The sequence below is a fragment of the Mixophyes fleayi genome, chromosome 8 (assembly GCF_038048845.1).
Source record: "Mixophyes fleayi isolate aMixFle1 chromosome 8, aMixFle1.hap1, whole genome shotgun sequence".
Taxonomy (NCBI): domain Eukaryota; kingdom Metazoa; phylum Chordata; class Amphibia; order Anura; family Limnodynastidae; genus Mixophyes; species Mixophyes fleayi.
Genome location: NC_134409.1, coordinates 103,235,181 through 103,257,135, shown reverse-complemented (window position 1 = coordinate 103,257,135; position 21,955 = coordinate 103,235,181). Strand labels below are relative to the sequence as shown.

At 40.0% G+C, this 21,955-nt stretch overlaps 1 protein-coding gene across 1 annotated transcript; it reads right to left on the bottom strand.

The window, feature by feature from the left end:
- Positions 1-1,605: 1,605 nt before the first annotated feature.
- LOC142100153 (uncharacterized) lies at positions 1,606-18,867 on the bottom strand. Its single transcript, XM_075184100.1, has 6 exons — positions 18,832-18,867; positions 13,670-13,799; positions 11,636-11,678; positions 4,863-5,013; positions 3,717-4,633; positions 1,606-2,221 (listed from the first exon to the last, which is right to left on the bottom strand). Exons 1-6 carry the CDS (start codon positions 18,851-18,853, stop codon positions 2,114-2,116), a joined length of 1,371 nt encoding a protein of 456 aa, XP_075040201.1. The 5' UTR covers positions 18,854-18,867; the 3' UTR covers positions 1,606-2,113.
- Between the last annotated feature and the right edge of the window lie 3,088 nt (positions 18,868-21,955).

Here is a 21,955-nt window from a genome sequence, read left to right as displayed (position 1 = left end):
GGTCCATAAAAACGCAATGCATAGAAAAATGGAAACAAGTTTGAGACTTCACTTTTCAGCAGAATGTAACTAAATCTGGTGTAGCAATAGTCTGTCAACAAGGTATTTAAGAAAACTGTAAATCAGGGTTGCAATGGTGTGAGGATTAAGTCTATTTTGAATCGATTTTGGGAAGTGAAGATATAATTTAGGGGGTTGTGATGCACCCAGAGTTACCTTATTGCAGTATTTCTTACTTCTATGGCCACTGGCCAGCTTAAAGCAGAAGGAATAGGAATATATTTATAACAGGAGTAGCCAACCATTGAGGACTCAGTCAGGATAGGTACTGGTTGGTTCAACTCCCTATTGGCAGTTAAGTCCCTTCCACCTCTTATGGAAAGCGCTACAAATGTGCAGATTCATATTGAGGAGAAAGACCCAGGAGCAGCCCCATATCGCAATATGGAACAAGATGTTCATATGACTTGTGGTGAAACAGACTCCTCTCAGGGTCGACTTGGGCCCCGGACACCAAGCAGATTGTATCAAGCATGTGATAAATCTAATATGTATTGCTAAAGTAGTAAATCGCTGGGCTCTTTTGAGAAATATAGAATATATATTTTGCACACGTTAATAGTTAACATATAACTTAGTTAAAACCTTGCAGAACATTCAAGTCAGCCCCCATCTATATGCAAAGGGATATGTTGTACAAGTCTCCCTCTGCTCATTATCTATAATAATGGGTGTCACGACATTCCCCAGTTAGAAAGCAGACAGGCCTTCTGACTTAACTAGATTGGAAGCTCTTGATTCCAACACTATGACTTGTGCATTAAAATAGGGAGTCTGATCTATGGATGACAGAAGAGACCTTTTTTTTTTTTTTTAGATGACAGCCTCTGGTTTGAGTGTCCTGCAGACTATTTTGAATCTTAGGACTGTGGAAACAGATTACCTCATTATAAATTACTGCAAATATCGTTAGCCACCCCCTGCAGTTGATCAGAAACAGACATTAGCAGGCCAAGAAGTTTTAGTTTGGATGTGACAGTTTCAACCTTAAGATGCCAAGCTTGGAAAGTTAAAAAAAAAAAATCAAAAAAAAAAATCTGCTTTTATATAATGAATACAAAAGTCCTCATAAAGTTAAATATAAATTAATTTTGTGCCCATAATTAAACAATTGTCACAATGATTCATAAGTCAATAGTGCCTCATGTTAATAGCAGGATAGCTCAAGCATGCTGTTTGAGCCAACTAGCCCATCAGAATCAGGTATTAAAATAAGATGTTTCTCACACCAGCGGGTTAGGTGTTTTTAAACTGCCACACAACATTACATTCAAACCTCAAACTGTTCTATAGCAAATATGCACAAAATGTCATTTAATACATTTACCCCTAGGTAAATGTGTTCTAGGAGGTACTAGTCATCTTTAGAAATATTGAAGCAAATCCATGGGCCAGATCATTCATGCATTCTGATAAACAACCACAAGAGGCCATGAATGTATATAGATAGAGTTAACATGAACATTGCCTGTTCGAACCATTAAAAAGTTTGCTTAACTATGTACAGACATACTGAAACCCAATTTGTTAAAAAGAGTTCTTTATTTATATGATTTTTTTTTTGATTTTTTTTTTACAATTCTAAGTATTTTCAGTGCTCACAATAAAAACAGACAAAAGAAAAATCAATGACTGAATACACAGAACATTAAACATGAGGAAATTTTATCTTCAGATGAAAGACTAGTCTTCCCATTCCTCTTCATCATCACAGGCATCATCATCATCATCATCTAAGAAACAAGATACATAAAATATAATATTGCTATAGGGGTGCAGTTCACTTTGTCCCTGACCACTTCTGAGGTGTATCAGAGTACCAAGCATTTAATAATAAAGAATCAATGTGACAGGCTACCATGAAGACAAGTTGTTTTCCCCTAAACAAGTCAGCGTCAGGCCCACAGAGCATAACCATTATGATTAATGTACTTTTGCACTTCATGCAAGAGGGTACGTCTTAATTAGCTATAAACTGACAGATTGTGTAAAATGAGCAACTAGATAACTATTAGAATGTTTTCCAGGTACACATACCACTGTAGTACTCCAGTTACGTACCGGAGGAGTGTATAGCCTTATTCCTCCTCTGTATGACATCCATTAATGCCGCAACAATGTTTGAGCATTCTGCAGATTCAACTTTCACAGCCTGGGTGACCTAAAACCACATTGTAGGTGTACAACAAGATAATATTCTAAGTGAAACAGAGCATCAGGCATGTGATTAGTTGCAATGAATACATCTTAAGAAATTGTATGCAAAGGTCTAGGCTCTTTGTAAGATTTGTGACAACATGGGGTCCCGGTATTTACACTTGAGCACTGGTGTATTATGTGTATGTTATTAGGTACATTTTGCCCTTGCCATTATCTGAAATATTGTATGCACTAGCAATATAAGGACTGTTGCCATATTGTGTGAAAATAGTAGAAAACATTTTGCTTGTGCTAGCTAAGGCAATTACAATTGGTCTCAAATGTCCATTGTTATGAGGTGTGGCTTAGATCTGGGTTGTTCTTAATGTAATCAGAATGATGTCTGAGTGGCTGCTAAGATAGGTAGCTGGCAGCCCAAGTTAATTACCTAGGTCAACAGGTATCGGAGAGGTAGATAGGTCAGATGTGCAATGTGTCACCCACAGTACAATACTGACTGAAATAGTATTACTATGTACAAATATAAATCATATCAGAGTGTATCTTAGACTTCGATCATGTAAAACTGCAGATAAAGTGTGTCAAATGTCTTAATGTTTCATACAACCTTGAAGTGTCATCCCTGATGTAATATTGTAACCCTTTGTTAAGTGTATCCAGCCAAATAGCCAATTCAATCAAGCCATTCCAATGTATAATCAACATAGCCAAGATCATATGTCTAACAGTTAAATGATTTAAGTGTCCACTGATAGACCACTGCTGAAAAGGGGAGGATTGGGACATTTTGACCCTACTTCCCTTGTAGACAGCCAGGACTATAAGGAGAGCAGAATGTCAATAGATTAATTCTATATCGGAGGATCCTGGTGTATGCAACAGCAGTACAAAGGACGTGGGCATCATAGTGCTGCTGGAGGAAATACTACCAGGATAGGGTCTGTGTGAGCCAGTATCCCAGGCTGTAGGACACAGGACTAGTTAAATGGTAGCGGTGATACTGTGGGAGGATACAACTCTAAAGGATATGGAGATTGTTACTTTGGAGTGATGACTGCAAGAGGCTGCAGTGGGTACATGCTACTATTTACCCTGTAACTTGTGAATGTCTTATGGTGTTGTGCTGCCGTAATAAAGCCTTATTTTGGCTATACTCTGGTATGCCCGAGTGAGTTGACTCCCACGGAGGGTAACCACCGTCCCAGCTAAGGGAGATTCTCACAATTGCCTTTAAGCTTAAAGAGTAGTCAGTTGACTGGTGGTGGAGACTTCATAATACACACTGAAGCCTTCTGTTTTCTGATGTTGCCATGTTTAACAGTCTGCCAATGAACTTACAGTCCCCTAAAAAGGAGTTTGCCATGCACATGCATTGAGTACATACATTAATGATGAATGTATATGGTTATAATAGACCCATTGGGTTAGCTTATGCATTTGAAATAAAATAGTTTATGCAGAAAATAAATAAACAAAACAAAAAAGACTCAACTTACAGATTTCAGCTGCATGCCCTGTTTGATCTGATCCAGGAACAATGTAGGATTTTTTTGTTGATCAAGATCTTTATTGGAGGCCACAGCTCCCCAACTTCTGCATGCAGGGTTGAAGGTTATTTCCTTGGCTTCAGAAATGGATGGAGGTTCTGAGCCATTAAATAATGGGGTCTCAGAGGATAATAGTGAAGCCATCTTACTGCTAGAAAATGGCTTTTTAAATGGGAGGGGTGGAACAGCCACAGATAAAAGATTTGTGTTTGGAAGATACTCTGAAGAGAGGCTTGGAGGAATTCCTGCTGAATTTAAATATTTGGCAAACTGAGGGAGAGGAGGCGGTGCTGGAGGAACATCTCCAAGCTTAGTAGGAGGCTCATTGTTTGGAATAGATGAAGGAAATGGGGCAGGGATGGTATTAAATGTGTCTGAAGGAGTTTTTTTCGTAAATGTTGGAAGGGGTGGTGGAGGTGGGGGCACAGCAGCAATTTCAGAGACTTTAGTATCATGGTTTGGAATAGATGGAAGAGGATAACTGGCTGTTTCTGAAGAGGAGGGTTTACTCATTGGCAGAGGAGGAGGTGAGACTTTCATTGAGGTTCTACTAAGAAGAGATTGTGGAGATGGCGGAACCTTCTTCGACCTAGGACGCACATGAGGTTTACTACCTGAAGAAAAGGTTTGAGACAGCTCTCCTAAATATGGAGGTATAGGAGGAAGGGGTGCCTTGAATGGTGGTGGTGTGGGAAAGGGTGATGGAGTCTTGCTCAGAGCAGGAAAGTAAACCACTGGAGAGTCACCAGCTCTTATTGCTTTATGGGGAGAGGATTTAACAGAAAAATACTGTCTTTTTGATGGTGTTAAGCTTGAGGAAGACAAAGAACGGAGTCTGGTACGTGGGCTGTGCCTTTCAACCGATGCTGTGGGGAGAATTAGAAAAAGGTTTAAGTATCTATAATGATCATATCCTTCCAGCCAACTCCACATGTCAAGATTCAGGATTTCCCCATTTACAAGAGTCCCTATATTTTATTTTGACTTCCATGTACAAATTTCATGTATTGAAATACTCATGACCCATCCATAGCACTGTACATGTTACATCTTATAGACCAGCACTTCCTTTAAAAGTCACTTGGTAGTACATACTCATCCTACGTGTCTGCCTCCTCAAAGCCTCCATGCCGCCTTCCTTCTCAATCACATCAAATAACATACGAGACAGCTCCTGATCCCGAAGGTGCTCCTCTTTGACACCTGCTAGATGGAACAGTGTTTTCACGTCAACATCAGAACCAGCCTGGAATGAGACATTAGAGGGTAAAAAAAAAAAAAAAAAAAAAAAGCCCAAAACGACAATACCAGAACTACATAATTGCCCTCAAACTTTTGGGGGTCTAAGCATGAAACCACTGTAGGTACATTAGATTGAGGAGCTTTATGCCAAAATTAAAGCAATATCAGCATATGTAGCCAGATTCAAGCGGCCTATAGTACTTCGGCTTGTTGGCTCTGCCATCCTCTAGGGTGGAAGAACTTTGCAGGAACAGATCATTTAAAAACCCTCATGTTTAATGCAGAAACTTTGACATCAAGTATATAGACTACGGTCTCAAATAAAAAAAAACAAAAACAAAACAAAAAAAAAACAACGACCCTTTCTCCAGATCTAAAGATGCTGTACATAAATGAACAGTGCACACAGGAACCATGGGCCATTAGCAAACACCCATGATAGTAGCTGAACAGAACATTCTAGGCTGGGGGGGGGGGGGGGGGGCAAAACAAAAAGCCCAACACCTAGGAAGTGTGGGAACAGCTCCTTCCTTCCTTCAATGTCTGACTCTTCCCTAGCAGAATATATAATTTCCTTTTGTAAGGGCATTACAGAACAATGGGCAGAAGACTTGGCTGCCATAGGTGAAATCAAAGAAATTAAGTCATCAGAAGTCTACTTTATTACTTCTGTTCCCTCCATGGCATTAATCACCAATGGACAATATGCCAATTCCATATTTAGCACAAGGAAAACACAGGTACTGTTAAACTCCATGAGGAAGGAACACAAAACACCCACTGTTTGGAGGGAGAAAAGGAGCAGACCTTATACACTTTGTGTGACTCAATATCAGTCTTTAGCTCACACAGGATTAAGCCATTCGTGGTGGCTACAGGAAGAAGGGAGAAGAGAGAAGCTTATGTACCCAGTTTTAGGGCCTATGAGAATACAGGTTCTTAATCAAAAAGGGTATTTACCAGAATACCTGCATTTTTGAACTACAACAGTGGAATACTTAAGATTCTAGAAAAGTGTGACTTCTGCTTAAACCAGTAGTGTAATCTATGTAGGACAAGCAATGAAACCCTCCTTGCCATCACAAAACCACAAATTCCTAGGCCTATTGTTCATAAACACTTCTTGTTAGAGACATACTTAACATCACTATTGTCCATCAGTTTGAAAGAAGCCTCACATTCAGTTAATGTTCAAGATACACGTTGGCTTAGTGATCTAACTAGCAACAGTTTGTTTTTTTTACCTACTTTCTACCCCTATTTTTGCATGCTTCCTTCAAAGAATACTCTGCCCTACACTTGTCAAGTTCACCTAAATATTTGATGTGGTACAATAAAGATGCCATTATTTCTACAAGGGATAATAATGAGGTTTAGAGATATAGGTTTCATAGGATTAGTAGCTGACAAGTGGAGACCTGCATATTAGGTACAGTAACTGTAAATAAGTTTGTGATCCAGACATCATTAAGCAAAATTGTGGAACTGGGTATAAGTTGCTGTTCTAGTAGTATAGCATAGAACAAAGATTTTGGTTCACTTTGGAAGGACAACCTGCCATCTCTTAGGTAAGATGTTGAAAGCCATGAAATACCTCCTGAAGAGAAGAATTTATTCTGTAGGTGGGTGGTATGGTGAAGGCGGATTCTTGAACCATGTTGTCAAGTGCATTAATTCTAATGCAAACTATATACTAATACATTGTTGGCTAACCTGTGACACTCCAGGTGTTGTGAAACTACAAGTCCCAGCATGCTGTGTGTGTGTAAAAATTATATATATATATATATATATATATATATATATATATATATATATATATATAAAATTACACACACACAAAGCATGCTGGGACTTGTAGTTTCACAGGTTAGCCAACACTGTACTAATAAGACTAAGGGTGGAAAAAGTATACATTTTTATTTCTTATTTAATACAGACCACTGGCTTCAAGGACTTTTGATTCAATGTCCCTTCCTGAATCTTATTTTCTAGCCATTTGTAACATCAAGAAATGGCCAACTTCTGTTTGAGGAAGTTTGAAGGTCCTCCAGTGTATTGGATAATTAAAATTAGGAGTATTGAAACCCCACAATCAAATTCAAGATGCAGATATGCATTAATAGCCATCTGACATTTGAATGTTGTCTAACTGGCCTAACACAATGTCAAGTGTCATCCTATTGGCAAGGCAATTTGTTAGCTATACTCATAGGTGCCCATGTAATCAAGCCCAAGATAGAGACAGCAAAATCTGCTTAATTTGGCTACTCACACACATTCAAATTTGAAGCAGATTAAGCTGACCGTTGGACTGGGCAGCGCTAGCTGTAAAAAGCACAAAGTGCAAGAAATGGCAGCATACACTATGGGGGTTAATCCCCCCTTGCACGTGAGTCAGGACAAGAAAGACGACACCTGGAGGGTATATAGGGCCACAACTCCCTCCTTCCTCTGTCTTCTGGTTTTCCCAAAGCTGAAAAATATCTTAAACTCCTATTAGAGACAAGCAAACAAGGGGAAAAAAAATAAAATTAACATATATATATATATATGTTAGTCATATTACTATACTTAACACTTTCCTTCAAGACTTGGCATCTGCTGAAGCTTGGACATCAAACTGATGTTTAGAGAAAGTATGTTTGGAGGGCCTGAGTGCAGCCTTACATAACTCCTCCATATAGGCAGATTCCTTCTCTACCCAGGAAGTCGCCATGGCTCTTGTTGAATGTGTTCTTATGCTTTGAGACACAACCACCTTCTTTACTATGCATCTCTTGCTAATGCAAGATTTTATCCATCTTGCTACTGGAACATTATTTTATTTCCACTGTTTAGAACAAACTGGTTTGTTTTCCTAAACTCCTGTGTCCTTTTTAAACAGATCTTAATGGCACAGACCAAGTCCAAACAATGAATATCCTCTTTTGGTTTTGGACATGAGGGTAGAACAATTTCTTGATTAAAATAGAATTGCGATACCACTTTTAGCAAAAAAAAAATAAAAAAAATGATTCATTCTTTAACACCACCTTATCCTCACACAATTAGAAAAACTCTTCTACCCAGAGAGCTTGTAGGTCTGAATTCTCCTCGCTGAGGTAAATTGTACTGGAGAGAAAAAAATAAAAAAATAAAATCTTCATTGTTAAGTATTTCATGGGAACCCTTTCTGAAGGTTCAGAACATGCTTCTTCCAGGGTCTCCCAATCACAGGTTCAAGTCCCATTGAGCCAAAGGAAAGCAATGAAAAGGTCTTATTCTCTTTGCTGCCTGCATAACCTTCTTTACAAACCTATTTATGGCCAATCTTCTGTGTAATAATCCTCCCAGAGCAGATATTTGGAGCTTTCATGTATTAAGCAGCAGTCCTTTATCAAGTCCATCATGCAGGAATTCAAGAATAGTACCTATGGATGGACCCTTAGGTGAGCACCATTTACAAAAAGTGTCCCAGATTTTATAATCTGTCTTGGATGTTTACCTTTTCACTCCATTTCAAGCATAGTGATTACTCTACTAGAAAAGCATTGGTATGTCTCCTTTTAATAGCCATACCGCTAGTTTCCAGAACCCTGGGTTTGGCTGGATTATCTGACTGATGAATCAGGCCTGGTTGAAGTGGAAGAAAACACTGTTTCTGTACCGCTAGCTGTTACACCTTAGGGAACCAAGCTCTGTGGGGTCAAAAAGGTAATGCTATTACTATTACCCTGACCCCTGTTTATTTTATTAGCACAAGAGATCATGGGCATTGGGGAAAACATATAGCCCAGATTGAATTGCCATTTATTGAGGAGTAGGCATCCATAGCCTCTGCTTTGTCAGTATGCCTGGCATAAACCCTCCTCTTTGCATTTTGTGAGGTCTCCATGAGGTCCATTTGTGGGTGGTCCACCTTTTTACAAGCTTGTAAAAAGGTCTGTTCAATATCCATTGTCCTGAGTCCAAGATGTGTCGGCTTAAATTCTGTACTTGTGTTGATAGCACTAGCTTCCAGGCTGTACCTCTAACACCACATCTTTGTTGTGCCTCTGTGATGATTTATATAAGACACTGTCTGGTTGTCTGAATGTACGCAGACATGCTGACCTATAATAAAATCCTGGAAGTAGATGCATGGTTCGACCAGTCTTCATTTCCCTTATATGTGAAGGTAGAGTAGCTATGTCTTCCTGCCACTGGCCTTGCGCCATCTACTGTGAGCGAGTGGTGCCCCAGCCAAATAGACTTGCATCTGTTGTAATGATTATGTTAGTGATCTGAAAAGACCTGCCACATTCCAAAGTGCTGTTTGCAGACCACCACTCCAGATCCTTCCTTACCTCTGTCAGTGAATTCAGTTGACCTTGATCTTGTGTATTTCTGTTCCATTTGGAAAGAAAATTTAGCTGAAGACTTCTCTTGTGTAGTCTGGCCCATGGTACCACCTCTATGGCCAATGCCATAAGACAATACTCTGCCGTACTCCAAGGTGTTCCTGAGATGAAACGCCTTGTTTTAGTGTTTGTCCTCTTTTGGGAGTCAGTAAAACCCTCCCTTGTGCTGTATCTATACACATACCAATAAATTATATCCTCTGTTGAATATAAATGGCTCCTCTTTTTGTTTATTACCCAGCTGTGGTCCATCAGGGCCTGTAGCACACACACCTGGTGACTCTTGCATTTTCTGCTTAAGATGCTGCTATTAGGATGATGTCTGGGCAAGGCCATGCCAAGATGCTCTCCTTTCTCAGTTTTACTAAGACCACAACTAGAACTTTGGACTGTCAACGTCACCAAGGACTTTCACCAAAGTGGAGACATTTGTACTGATAATGACGGGGAAGGGGGGAGGGGGGGGGGGGGGGGGGGAAGGCGGTGCTTACCCTGATTTGATTTGCGTCCTTGGGACAGTTTTTCCTCCATATTTTACCACTCTTCGGTACACAGCCGGTGGATGTCCTGTTCTAATAATGCTCCACTCTTATTTAGGCGATAGTCACAGTTTTTGCTTTCAGCATTCATCGTGTGTGCAGGAGGTCAAAATGTCAATTTTCAGAAGCAAGAAGAAAAAATAATCCCCATTGCTGCAGGAGGAGGCACCAGGGGCAAAAGTATCACCAGGGTAGAGGAGATGCCCCATGTTATGCGGCTCTCCTAGCTGTCTGAGGATACAAGATCCCATGGAGGGCATCACTCCTATTGGTGCCATGCAAGCTCATATGGCTGCTGGAGGATCTAAACTCCACATGGAGGGTGTCGCATTGAGTTGGGGCCTATGCACACTCATTTGGCTGCCCAAAGGATGCAAACTCCCATGGAGGGCGTCGCTCTGCAAGTAGGCTGGTCCCACCACCTATGCACTGTTAATACTTAGTGTAACTGCCAGATTTCCAGGAGGAGAGACTCCTAACCTCCTGCTGGCCATAGAAGTAGGCAAGAGAAACCCCCCCCCCCCAAAAAAAACCCAAACACAAACAAACCTGAACTGCCTGAGTATTACAAGGACAGGAAAGAAGACACAGGAAGGAGTGAGGCATGGCCCTATATACCCTCTAGGTGTGTCTTTCCTGTCCTGACTTGCATGTGGGGGGGGGGGGGATTAACCCATTAGTGTAGAAGAGGAAAATATAATTGTACTGTTCATCCAAGTTGACTAGAGTATGTGGTATACCTAAAGCAGTTTCTTAATGGCAGTCCTCATGCACCCCCAAACAGAATCAGAGTTTCTTTATTCATGCACAGATGACTTGGGATAATTACTGACCCAGCCAAGTAGACTCCTTATTCCACAGACAGAAGTCCTCAGAACATGAGCCGTTAGGTGTGCTTGAGGATTGGAGTTAAGAAACATTAACCTAAAGCCTCATTTACTTGTTACAGAGACCACTTGTGCTTTTGAGGTGTTGAACCCATTCTATATACACACACCTAGATGAATACACACCCGCTAAAAATCTGTACTAAAATACTGTTAGATTACATATTCATATCCTGCTGTAGAGACATGAGAATAGGTTGTGTACACAAAGGGAAAACTACCTTCAAAATAGCGATCTATTAACAGTCATGAGGAACAGACCGGTGCAGATCCTGAATGTAACAAACTGTTGTTCATAGAGTCTGTACTGTCAGCAATATGTGTGGCCCTCAGAAATTCCAATGTTTCTCGTGTTGCATTGCCCTGTCCTACATTAAAATGATCCATGTACAATCCCTAATGTCCGAGCACTTTGTAATCTGGTCTCCCTTCGCCTTAAGGGCTCTTACACAAGATCTTTGAACGACTGTCCCTAGCCAAGGGTTTATGCAAAACCTTGTCCTTTTGTTTTTCTTCTGACTTTTAACAGCAGGTTATCAAAGCTTCTCTACAGCATAGTGTTGTCAGAAAGTGTTTTACTTTTCTGTACCATCAGCACCACAGCTGGTTTCAAAGGCTTTAAGAACGAGAGTTAATGCCTGTTTATAAGGCCCAATGATGCACAAAGGACGCCATCAGAGCCACTTGAGACATTGGGGATCCAATACACTCCCTTTTCTGAAGCCTGTCAGACAAACATACTGCTACTGTTTAAACAAGCTGAAAGTATGTGGCTTAACTTTCTAATAGATACAAGTTATTACATGAGCAAAACTTACATCCAGACCAGGTATAGAGTTAAATCCCACATGAGTTACATGCCTGCAGGGAAAAAATAAAAGTCAGGATTATTTTTTCTATGTTATTTCACAGCTGTCATTTACTATAAATATACCAAGTATCAATAATTTGAAACATTGCATAACACATTTTACAATTTTATAGCTGTGTAGCACTTTTACATGTAACTAGTAGGATCTGCAGATGAGGATTTTAAGACAATGGGCATATCTATATCTTCTAGAGCCATGTATACATGAACCAGAGTAGGTTTAATAGGTCTACAATATGCAGTCTGCTACAGGAAACCCAGTCTTCACAACACTTCTTGAAATGCTATATAAAAAAACAACATATTCTCTAATCATACTTCCTACTCTGTTGGTATGTCCAGGAGAACGCTCCAAGATTCAGGATAAGAGCCACCCTCCTAAATCCTACCAACTTCCCTCTTGAAGTGGGCAAGTCAGAGAGGATGTGAACGATACTTTATCATAAAGGGGCGTGGGCACAAACTGCATTACCGTGCCTCCTGCACCTCCCACCCGGGATCTCCTAGAGGGTAGGTGAAAAAGTAGGCTAGGCAAGTATGCTCCAAATGGCTTAAAGCAGTGCCCAGAGACTTATTAGGCTTCGCATGTGGCACCTTACTAACAAAAAAAATAAAAAGTGTGTGTCTGATGGTTGCTGTGTAAATTTACTCCAATACCCCTTTCATACTGTGCCAAAAACCCGAGTTCTTGCCAGGGCAAGCCCAGACAACCCGGGTCGAGGAACGGTATGAATGGTGTCTGGTCTAATTCCTGGGTCTGATGACCCAGGAATTAAACCGGCACTTTTGGTGGGGCAATTTCTGGGTGCGACCCGGGTTGCCTGCACCATGAATGGCGAGAGCCGGGTTTTTCAACATGGGTCTCAAACAATTATAAAGTTGGAGAAAAAAAAACCCCACACATCACAAGAGGAGCCAAACAGAGCTCCTCTTGTGATGTTGCCATGGAGACCCGGTAAGACCAGTGTTCAGTATGAACAGGGTTTACTCAGGAATTTCTCTCCGTGTGAGCCCGGGTTCATATACCCAGGATATTGCCCAGGCGGCACTATGAAAGCAGTATTATTTGTGTCGTCCCTCTACAGTAGCGATAGTCAACCTGACACACCTCAAGGGCTGCATGGGTGGCCCTATAACCTTCCAAAGGGCTTCACCTTGCCTCTTGAATTTCCTGTTGGGCTATAACAAAATTGGCCAGTAGGATTATAAAAACCACATTGCTATCATTTCCTACAACAATTCTTTTCATTCAATGTTGCACACTTAAGTACATGTACACAAACCAAGAAGTGACACAGACTGCAATCAGATTTATAAAAGGCTTGAAAAACCCAGTCTTAAATGCCGATCTATGCTGTATTTTGCGTTAAATTGCACTGTGAATGCCCAAACTATTTTCTAAAAAAAACAAACACACAATACATTCATTTTGCGTGACTTAATGAGTAGAGTCCTAGATGTTTGGGTCCTAGTTCAAATGAATTACACCAAAACTTCACATGGTGCGAGGTCGGTAAAAAAATAATAAAAAAAAAAAAAAAGCACCCACGCACAACACTAGTACCTTATATGCATACATTTTACTTAGCTAGCCTCCTACAAATGTTTTCAAAAGATCTCTGGTTGCTAAAGAAAAAGTGCCGACAGTCAGCCTGCTACACAGTCAGAGGTGCACAGTATGTCATGTGTTGGCAAAGGGGTGAGAAGAAGGTCATAGTGCAGAGAGATCAAAGGTAGGTTACAAAGTCTCTCTGCTCACTGCATCATTTGCCATGTTACTGGTTGCCATGGTTGTCCAGAATTTATTAATAGCAGCCTGAAGGAAGATTGAAAAACTAATAAAGATGAATCCAATTTTCTTCATGGTATTGCCACGTTAAACTCTGCAAATGCAGCAACTTATTTACAACAGTTAAGAAAACACAAAGCTCAGTCTCCTCGCATTGATAAATAAGTAGGTAAAGAACCAACTACTACTCACTTGAAGTCGCTGGGCGAGCTGATGTCAGATTTGCTCAGCTTGCCTCTATGAGCTCTTCCTGTACAGGATTCTTTTGGAGAATAAAATGAGGCATTTTCAGATCTAGTTCCAGATGCCTGAAATCTGTACCCTGTAAGACGAAAACAAGAAGTATATAGAAAAGTATGCTCTTATTATTATTAATTTTTATTTATAGGGCGCTACTAAGTGTCCGTAGCGCCGTACAGAGACAAAACGAAATTACAATACGAGGAGAGACAGCACAGTACAGTAAACAATAAGCACAATAACTCAGAGCTCAAAGCACAGCTAGGGGTGGAGGAGGGGAGAGGGGTAGGTCCGCATACGACAGAGCCCAAGAAGGAAGGCACGGATGACAGGGAGACCCCCAGGGGGGAGATGAGGAAGTGAGGGCACAGGGGGGGGGGGGGGAAAGAGAGTCCAAGAGGAGGAGGGAAAGGTAGCTGGAGAGCAGAGTTAAAAGTGGTGAAGACAGAAGGAGAGGGTGACCCTGCTCAAAGGAGCGTACAATCTAAGGGGTGGGGTAGGCAGACAGAGACAAAGGGGAGAGGAGGAGGAATGGAGGATCAGGATAAGGGAAGGGGAAGAGGCATAAGAAAGGTAGGTAATTAAGTGGGAGGTAATGCTTGTGTGGTAAAGTGGAAAAGAAACAAACTTTTAGCAAACAAAGTCTACCCTTAAAAAGAACTAAACAGAAAACAGTTTATAAAACAGAGCCAATAACATTCACAATGTGTGCCGTAAGAGTAAACATTCCCATACACTGGCTGAACGGTCAGGATCTGTCAAATTCTGGTCTGTACAGCGAAGTCTGACGTATCCAGTGCTAAGAAAATTTGCCTGGGAAGTCTAATATAACAGACTCTTCGTCTTTCCTACAGTAGACAAGTTATTCTGTCTGATGAAAGTTTAAGAGATCAGAAAAAGGCATCAGTTGTTGTCCAACTTACCTATGGACTTGTTTTAGATGTCAAACTAGTCAAAGAGGTCGCAAGAGTGTTGGAAAAAAATAAAAAGATAAAAAGTTAAATGCATTAGGGGTGTGTGGGGAGGGGGTGTATAGGTTTTGCATTTTGATATGCAGAACAGAACTCGTTATGCGATAAGCAGTTTTACTTACTTACAGAATACATTTTAAAGCAAGCACTTTGATTGTAGACTGTAGTTTCTGGAGTCTGTCCTCCGATAGAGGTTTGGTCCTTGCTTCCTTTTATCCATACTCCTAGGACTTTAACTGCTGTAAGGGTACTAAAGGACTCTTGTTCCATGCTTCTAACTGGCAGATTACTTTATGCAGACTTGGGTCTGTGTTCAGACTTCCTCACTACCAAGATGTCTAGATCTGGGAATACTGAAATCCCTTGTTCTGAGAAGTTCCAGCAATACAGCACCTTGTTACATGAAAATAATTTGTTTGTGGTTCCTCCATATCGTCTTGAATATTGCTTACCTCCTGGGCAATATGTCCTGACTTCGTTTAAACTCTTCTTTATGGGGGGAAAAAATATATAATATATAATATATATATATATATATATATATATATATATATACACACATATACTGACAGTGATGAAATTAGCCTTCTGTGACCTTCTTAATCATATCTAAATTAATGCCAAGAAGGAGACTTTCAACATGAAGTGTTGCTAATCTATTTTTTGACGGATGATTGATGTCCAAGACGGCAGTCAAAGTGCTCTGTCTAGTACTGTTGTCAACAGTAACAGTCTCAACTTGAGGCCATGATTGTAGCTGAAAATGAGATTTGTGTGAGGCACCCCTGAACACAATTTCTCAGGAGATTGTCTGCTTACCCTCCCCTTGCACATCTTACAAGTCATCCATCCAAATTCTCAGTGCTCAGGAACCCCAAGTCATCATTACTCCTACTTTAATTCGTGTTGTTGATGAAGAATGAAGAATTTCCTGAAGCATTTCTCTATTTTTCTGTCCATAAGGTCCCTTAGAGGCCTCTCATCCAACGGCATTGCAGTTCTAGCATATGGAAAAGCCACCACAGCCTCTACCTTTGGAACAGTACCACATAGTGACCTTTTTCTGAAAGAGCTAGATACTATTCAATCTCTTGACATTAGGTTGTACCTTTCCAATTGTTCATATTCTTTATTTACGATACCATTAATCACGACGTATTACATACTCTGCATCTGATGCTTACCCTAAAAAAGGCATCTTGAAAGGTGGATGGGGCTGAGTATATTGGATTCCCATAGTCCTATTGATATGTTTAACCAGTGTAGCCACTATCTCAGGGTTAAAAGATTTTGTTTTCTCTTTGATCTCTCACTCTTCACTATCTGAAGATTCCATGTCATGAGTACAGATTCCACTGAAGAGAACTTGCGCATACTGTCCAATTCCATACAGAGACCTGAGGGTATATTTACTAAACTGTGGGTTTGAAAAAGTGGAGATGTCGCCTATAGCCACCAGATTCTAGTTATCATTTAGTACATTCTATAAAATGACAGCTAGAATCCGACTGGTTGCCTATAGGCCACATCTTTACTTTTTTCAAACCTGCAGTTTAGTAAATATATCCCCTGGCCTTTTTACCCCATGGCCATCTTAACGCTCCTCTCTTGATAAAGTACTTAAATTAAGGATGAGCGGGCTCGGATTACCGAAATCCGAGCCCACCCGAACAGTGCGGATCCAACGGGATCCGAGCACTGTTCGGGTACTTATGGCTGCCAAACGAATCCAATACAAGGCTATGACATCCAAGACTCGCGTCGGATCTCGCGAGACTCGGATGTCATAAATGCCCCGCTCGCAGCCGCCATCTTCATTCTCTCTGCGATCACTGTCGAGGGAGGTTGATATCCTGTGCTCTGTTATACTAATTTACTATAGTCAAGTGGTCCTTTGTCCAGTGCTCTGTCCTGCTGAGTCCAGTAGTACTTTGTCCAGTGCTCTGTCCTGCTGAGTCCAGTAGTACTTTGTCCAGTGCTCTGTCCTGCTGAGTCCAGTAGTACTTTGTCCAGTGTGTGTCCTGCTGAGTCCAGTAGTACTTTGTCCAGTGCTCTGTCCTGCTGATTCCAGTGGTGCTTTGGCCAGTGTCTGTCCTGCTGAGTCCAGTGGTGCTTTTGTCCTGTATTTTTTTCTGCCAAGTCCATAGTAATTTGATAATTATCCAAAAATCTTAAAAAAAATACCAAAAAAATAATTTAAAAAGTATAAAAAATATTAGAGCAATATATTCTTGCAGTCCCAAAAAATAGGAACTGCAATCTATATTACTACGTTCACTGTTTCTGCAGTCCCAAAAAATAGGAACTGCAATCTATATTACTACGTTCACTGTTTCTGCAGTCCCAAAAAATAGGAACTGCAATCTATATTACTACGTTCACTGTTTCTGCAGTGCATAAATATCAGTATCAGATATTAAACTACGTTCACTGTTCCTGCTACATCAAAAAAGCATGAACCTGCCCTGCCATCAACTAAAACAAGAGGTAGTGACGTGCTTGAACTCCACCCTCTATATGCTGCAGAGGATGGAAGAGCAGCAAAAGGCCATTCAAGCCTACACAGCCACCTACGATGGGCCATGTGTTTGTGGCGCCCACTTGTGTCGCTTAGCTTAGTCATCCAGCTACCTCAGTGCATCATTTTGGACTAAAAACAATATTGTGGAGGTGTTCACAATAGACTGGAAATTAGTGGAAATTAATGTTATTGAGCTTAATAATAGTGTAGGAGTGAAAACAAACCCAAAATATGGATTTTAGCACTTTTTTAAAAAAAAAAAAAAAAAATCAGAACCCAAAACCAGAACCAAAACCTTTCGTGGGGTGTTTTGGCAAAACAAATCAGAACCCAAAACCTCAAGCTAATCAGAACCCAAAACACCAAAAGTGGCCGGTGCACACCCTTAACTTAAATACAATTTAGAGAATTAGATTAATGAATACAATTAAATTTGAGTGTAGTGGAGGGAAGACGAAAGATAAAAAAAAAACAGACAAACTGTATAGCTCCTGCCCATCCAATAGAACATACAATTGTGATTAAAATATAGCCAGGTGTATAGTACAATAATGCAGTAAAATAGTACAGTAAACATACGTCATAGAATTCTAACCATGAGAAGATTCACAACATAAAAACCATTTATATCTCCATAAGTATCTCTGCAAATAAAGTATCACACTGGACTACTATAGTACAGGTCATTTCTTTTAGGCATATGAATCCAAGCATTACTCAAATTTAATATTAGTTGAATGAATTAACGGAGTGATGCAAGGTGCAAAGTAGGGGGAAATATAACAATCAGAAAATAAAACAACCCATTACGGACTCATTTCATCAACTCTGATCTATTGGCTGCTGCTTATGTACACAGTTAGTATCCATCTGCTCAAGCTACGCTGGAAACTAGAAGGATATGCTAAAGAATAAATTGGTGAAGCAGTCAAAGTTTATTATACCATTATCTCTGGACTATTAATGGAACATTATAGTTCCTAAAAATAACAAAACCGAGTGAATAACGCCCTATTTTTAGACTATTACTTGTAACTAATTGAATCACCCTGAAGGGTGCATTTTATTTGTGGATTATGCATATTTTTAGATATGTATTTGCATAGTCCACAAATGCCACACCTAGACAACATATTCAGCAGTCCTTCAAACAAATCCAAGAGACAACTTCACTTTATGGAAAGACTGCTCCCCTAGTTAGTTTGTGCCATGGTTACACACAACATTTGCTGGCAATATATTAGTTATACCAACGTTCCTTTGCATTACCATCAACCCTCAAATTCTCACACTAACCCCGCCCCTCCCTACCACATCAACCTATACACTTATGTCTATCTCAGTTTTAAAGACACAAAACACTTTGAAGCATACATAAAGAAGTTGTACAGCAAAGATTCTACATGTGAATCAAGTAAGAGTGTATTGGGAAAGTAGCAGGGAAAAAAAAAAAAAAAAGGTATTCCAAGATGCAAAAGTCATTATTCTTTACATACATTAACAACAATACCTAAACAAAACCCTACCTGAACATGTGTATGTAGAAAACCACTGTCATACAGTACCAATAGCAATTTTAAGTCTACCTTAGAAATTATATGCCAAACTACCAAGAAACTTACCAAACATGTTAAAAAGTGCCATACTCCACAAAATTACTCACCAAACACCACTATAGGCTTCTCTGATTTTTTTTTTATATGCTACACCACCTCATCCTCTAAGCAGCTGATTACAGCAAGCCTCACCTGGTTAGAAAGTAGCACTAGCTCAATGCCCAATCATAGATTGTCTTGCAATTTTGATCCTTTAACCCTCCAAATACTAAATTGCAAAAGTGCAGCTGTCTTCTAGGGCCTCAGAATTTTTCTCTATTGGTGAATTTACTGGCAAAACTAGTAGTGAAGTTTGATTTTGGGGCGTAATTAATAAATTAATATAGAGCAAGTCAAGTTCCAACATGACTTGCTTGCATTTGGCCAGATAAACATTACATATTAAAAAAATTAGATAAAAGAAACACTACATGGCTACATTATACTCTAATCCGATGAGCACTGTATGGCTGTATTATACTGTGGTAACATAAGCACTGCATGGCTGCATTATACTCTGATCGGATGAGCACTACATGGCTGCATTATACTATTATCAGGTAAGCCCTGCATAGCTGCATTATACTATTATGAGGTGAGCGCTGCATTATACTAGTATCAGATGAGCCCTGCATAGCTGCATTATACTATTATCAGGTGAGCACTGCATGGCTGTATTATACTATTATCATGTAAGCACTACATGGCTGTGTTATACTATTATCATGTAAGCACTGCATGGCTGCATTATACTATTATAAGGTAAACACTGTATGCTGCATTATATCCTTATTAGGTGAGCACTGCATGCTGCATTATACTATTATCAGATGAGCACTGCATGCTGCATTTTTTTTTTCTTATTAGGTGAGCACTGCTTGCTGCATTATATTCTTATCAGGTGAGAACTGCATGGCTGCATTATATCCTTAACATGTGAGCACTGCCTGGCTGCATTATACTATTAACATATGAGCACTGCATGCTGCATTATATTCTTATCAGGTGAGCACAGCATGGCTGCATTATATTCTTATCGGGTGAGCACTGCATGCTGCATTATATTATTATCAGGTGAGCACTGCATGGCTACACTATACTCTAACCAGATGAGCCCTGCATGGCTGCATTATACTATTATCAGGTAAGCACTGCATGGCTGCATTATACTATTATCAGGTAACCACTGCATGCATCATTATATTCTTAACAGGTGAGCACTGCATGGCTGCATTGTATTCTTATTAGGTGAGTGCTGAATTATACTCTTATCAGGTGAGCACTGCATGGCTACACTATACTATTATCAGGTAAGCACTGCATGGCTGCGCTATACTATTATCATGTAAGCAATGCATGGCTGCATTATACTATAATTATGTAAACGCTGTATGCTGCATTATATTCTTATTAGAAGAGCACTTCATGCTGCATTATATTTTTATTAGGTGAGCACTGCTTGCTGCATTATTTTCTTAAGATCTGAGCACTGCATGGCTGCATTATATTCTTATCAGGTGAACACTGCATGGCTGCATTGTACTATTATCATGTAAACACTGCAGGCTGCATTATTTTCTTGACAGGTGAGAACTGCAGGCTGCATTATATTCTTAATGCATTATATTCTTATCAGGTGAGCACTGCATGCGCCATTATATTCTTATCAGGTGAGCACTGCATGCGTCTTTATATTCTTAACAGGTGAACAGTGCATTGTTGCAGTATATTCTTATTAGGTGACAACTGCATGGCTGCATTATAGTATTTTCAGGTGAGCACTGCATGTGCAATGTACTATTATCAGATTAACACTGCAAACTGCATTATATTCTTTTGAGGTGATCACTGCATGACTGCATTATATTCTTATTAGATGAACACTGCTTGACTGCATTATACAATTACCAGGTGAGCACTGCATGCTGCATTATATTCTTATCAGTTGAGCACTTCATGGCTGAATTGTAGTCTTATCAGGTGAGCACTGCATGCTGCATTATTTTCTTATTAGGTGAGCACTGCATTCTGCATTATTCTTATTAGGTGATCACTGCATGACTGCATTATATTCTTATCATGTGGTCAGTGCATTGCTGCATTATACAATTAATAGATGAGCGCTGCATTATTTTCTTATTATGTGAGTACTGCATTATATTCTTATTACGTGATCACTGCATGGCTGCATTATATTCTTATAAGATGACCACCGCATGACTGCATTATCTTGTGAGATGAGTACTGCATGGCTGCATTATATTATTATTAGGTGAGCACTGCATGGCTGTAATATATTCTTAACATGTGAGCACTGCATGGCTGAATTCTATTCTTAGCAGGTGAGCACTGCATGCTGCATTATACTATTATCAGATGAGCACTGCATGGCACATTATATTCTGTTCAGGTGAGCACTGCATTAGATTCTTATTAGATGAGCACTGCTTGACTGCATTATACTATTACCAGGTGAGCACTGCGTGCTGCATTATATTCTTATTAGATGAGCACTGCATGCCTCATTATATTGTTAAAAGATGAACACTGCAGAGCTGCATTATATTCTTCTGATGTGAGCACTGCATGGCTGCAGTATACTATTATAAGATGAGCACTGCATGGCTGTAATATATTCTTAACATGTGAGCACTGCATGGCTGAATTCTATTCTTAGCAGGTGAGCACTGCATGCTGCATTATACTATTATCAGATGAGCACTGCATGGCACATTATATTCTGTTCAGGTGAGCACTGCATTAGATTCTTATTAGATGAGCACTGCTTGACTGCATTATACTATTACCAGGTGAGCACTGCGTGCTGCATTATATTCTTATTAGATGAGCACTGCATGCCTCATTATATTGTTATCAGATGAACACTGCAGAGCTGCATTATATTCTTCTGATGTGAGCACTGCATGCTGCAGTATATTCTTATGAGGTGATCACTGCATAGCTGCATTATGTTCTTATCAGGTGAGCACAGCATGGCTGCATTATATTCTTATCGGGTGAGCACTGCATGCTGCATTATACTATTATCATGTAAACACTGCATGTTGCATTACTTTCTTATCAGGTGAGCACTGCATGCTGCAGTATATTCTTATCAGGTGAGCACTGCATGGCTACACTATACTCTAAT

What these genes read in the sequence shown, in the direction of transcription:
- LOC142100153 (XM_075184100.1), bottom strand. Translation starts at nt 18,853, where the DNA reads ATGGCACTTTTTAACATGTTTG. An exon ending in AGCTCGCCCAGCGACTTCAA is followed by an intron (nt 11,679 to 13,669) that starts GTGAGTAGTAGT and finishes TTTTCCCTGCAG; the next exon opens with GCATGTAACTCATGTGGGAT. An exon ending in AGGGCATGCAGCTGAAATCT is followed by an intron (nt 2,222 to 3,716) that starts GTAAGTTGAGTC and finishes ATGTGGTTTTAG; the next exon opens with GTCACCCAGGCTGTGAAAGT.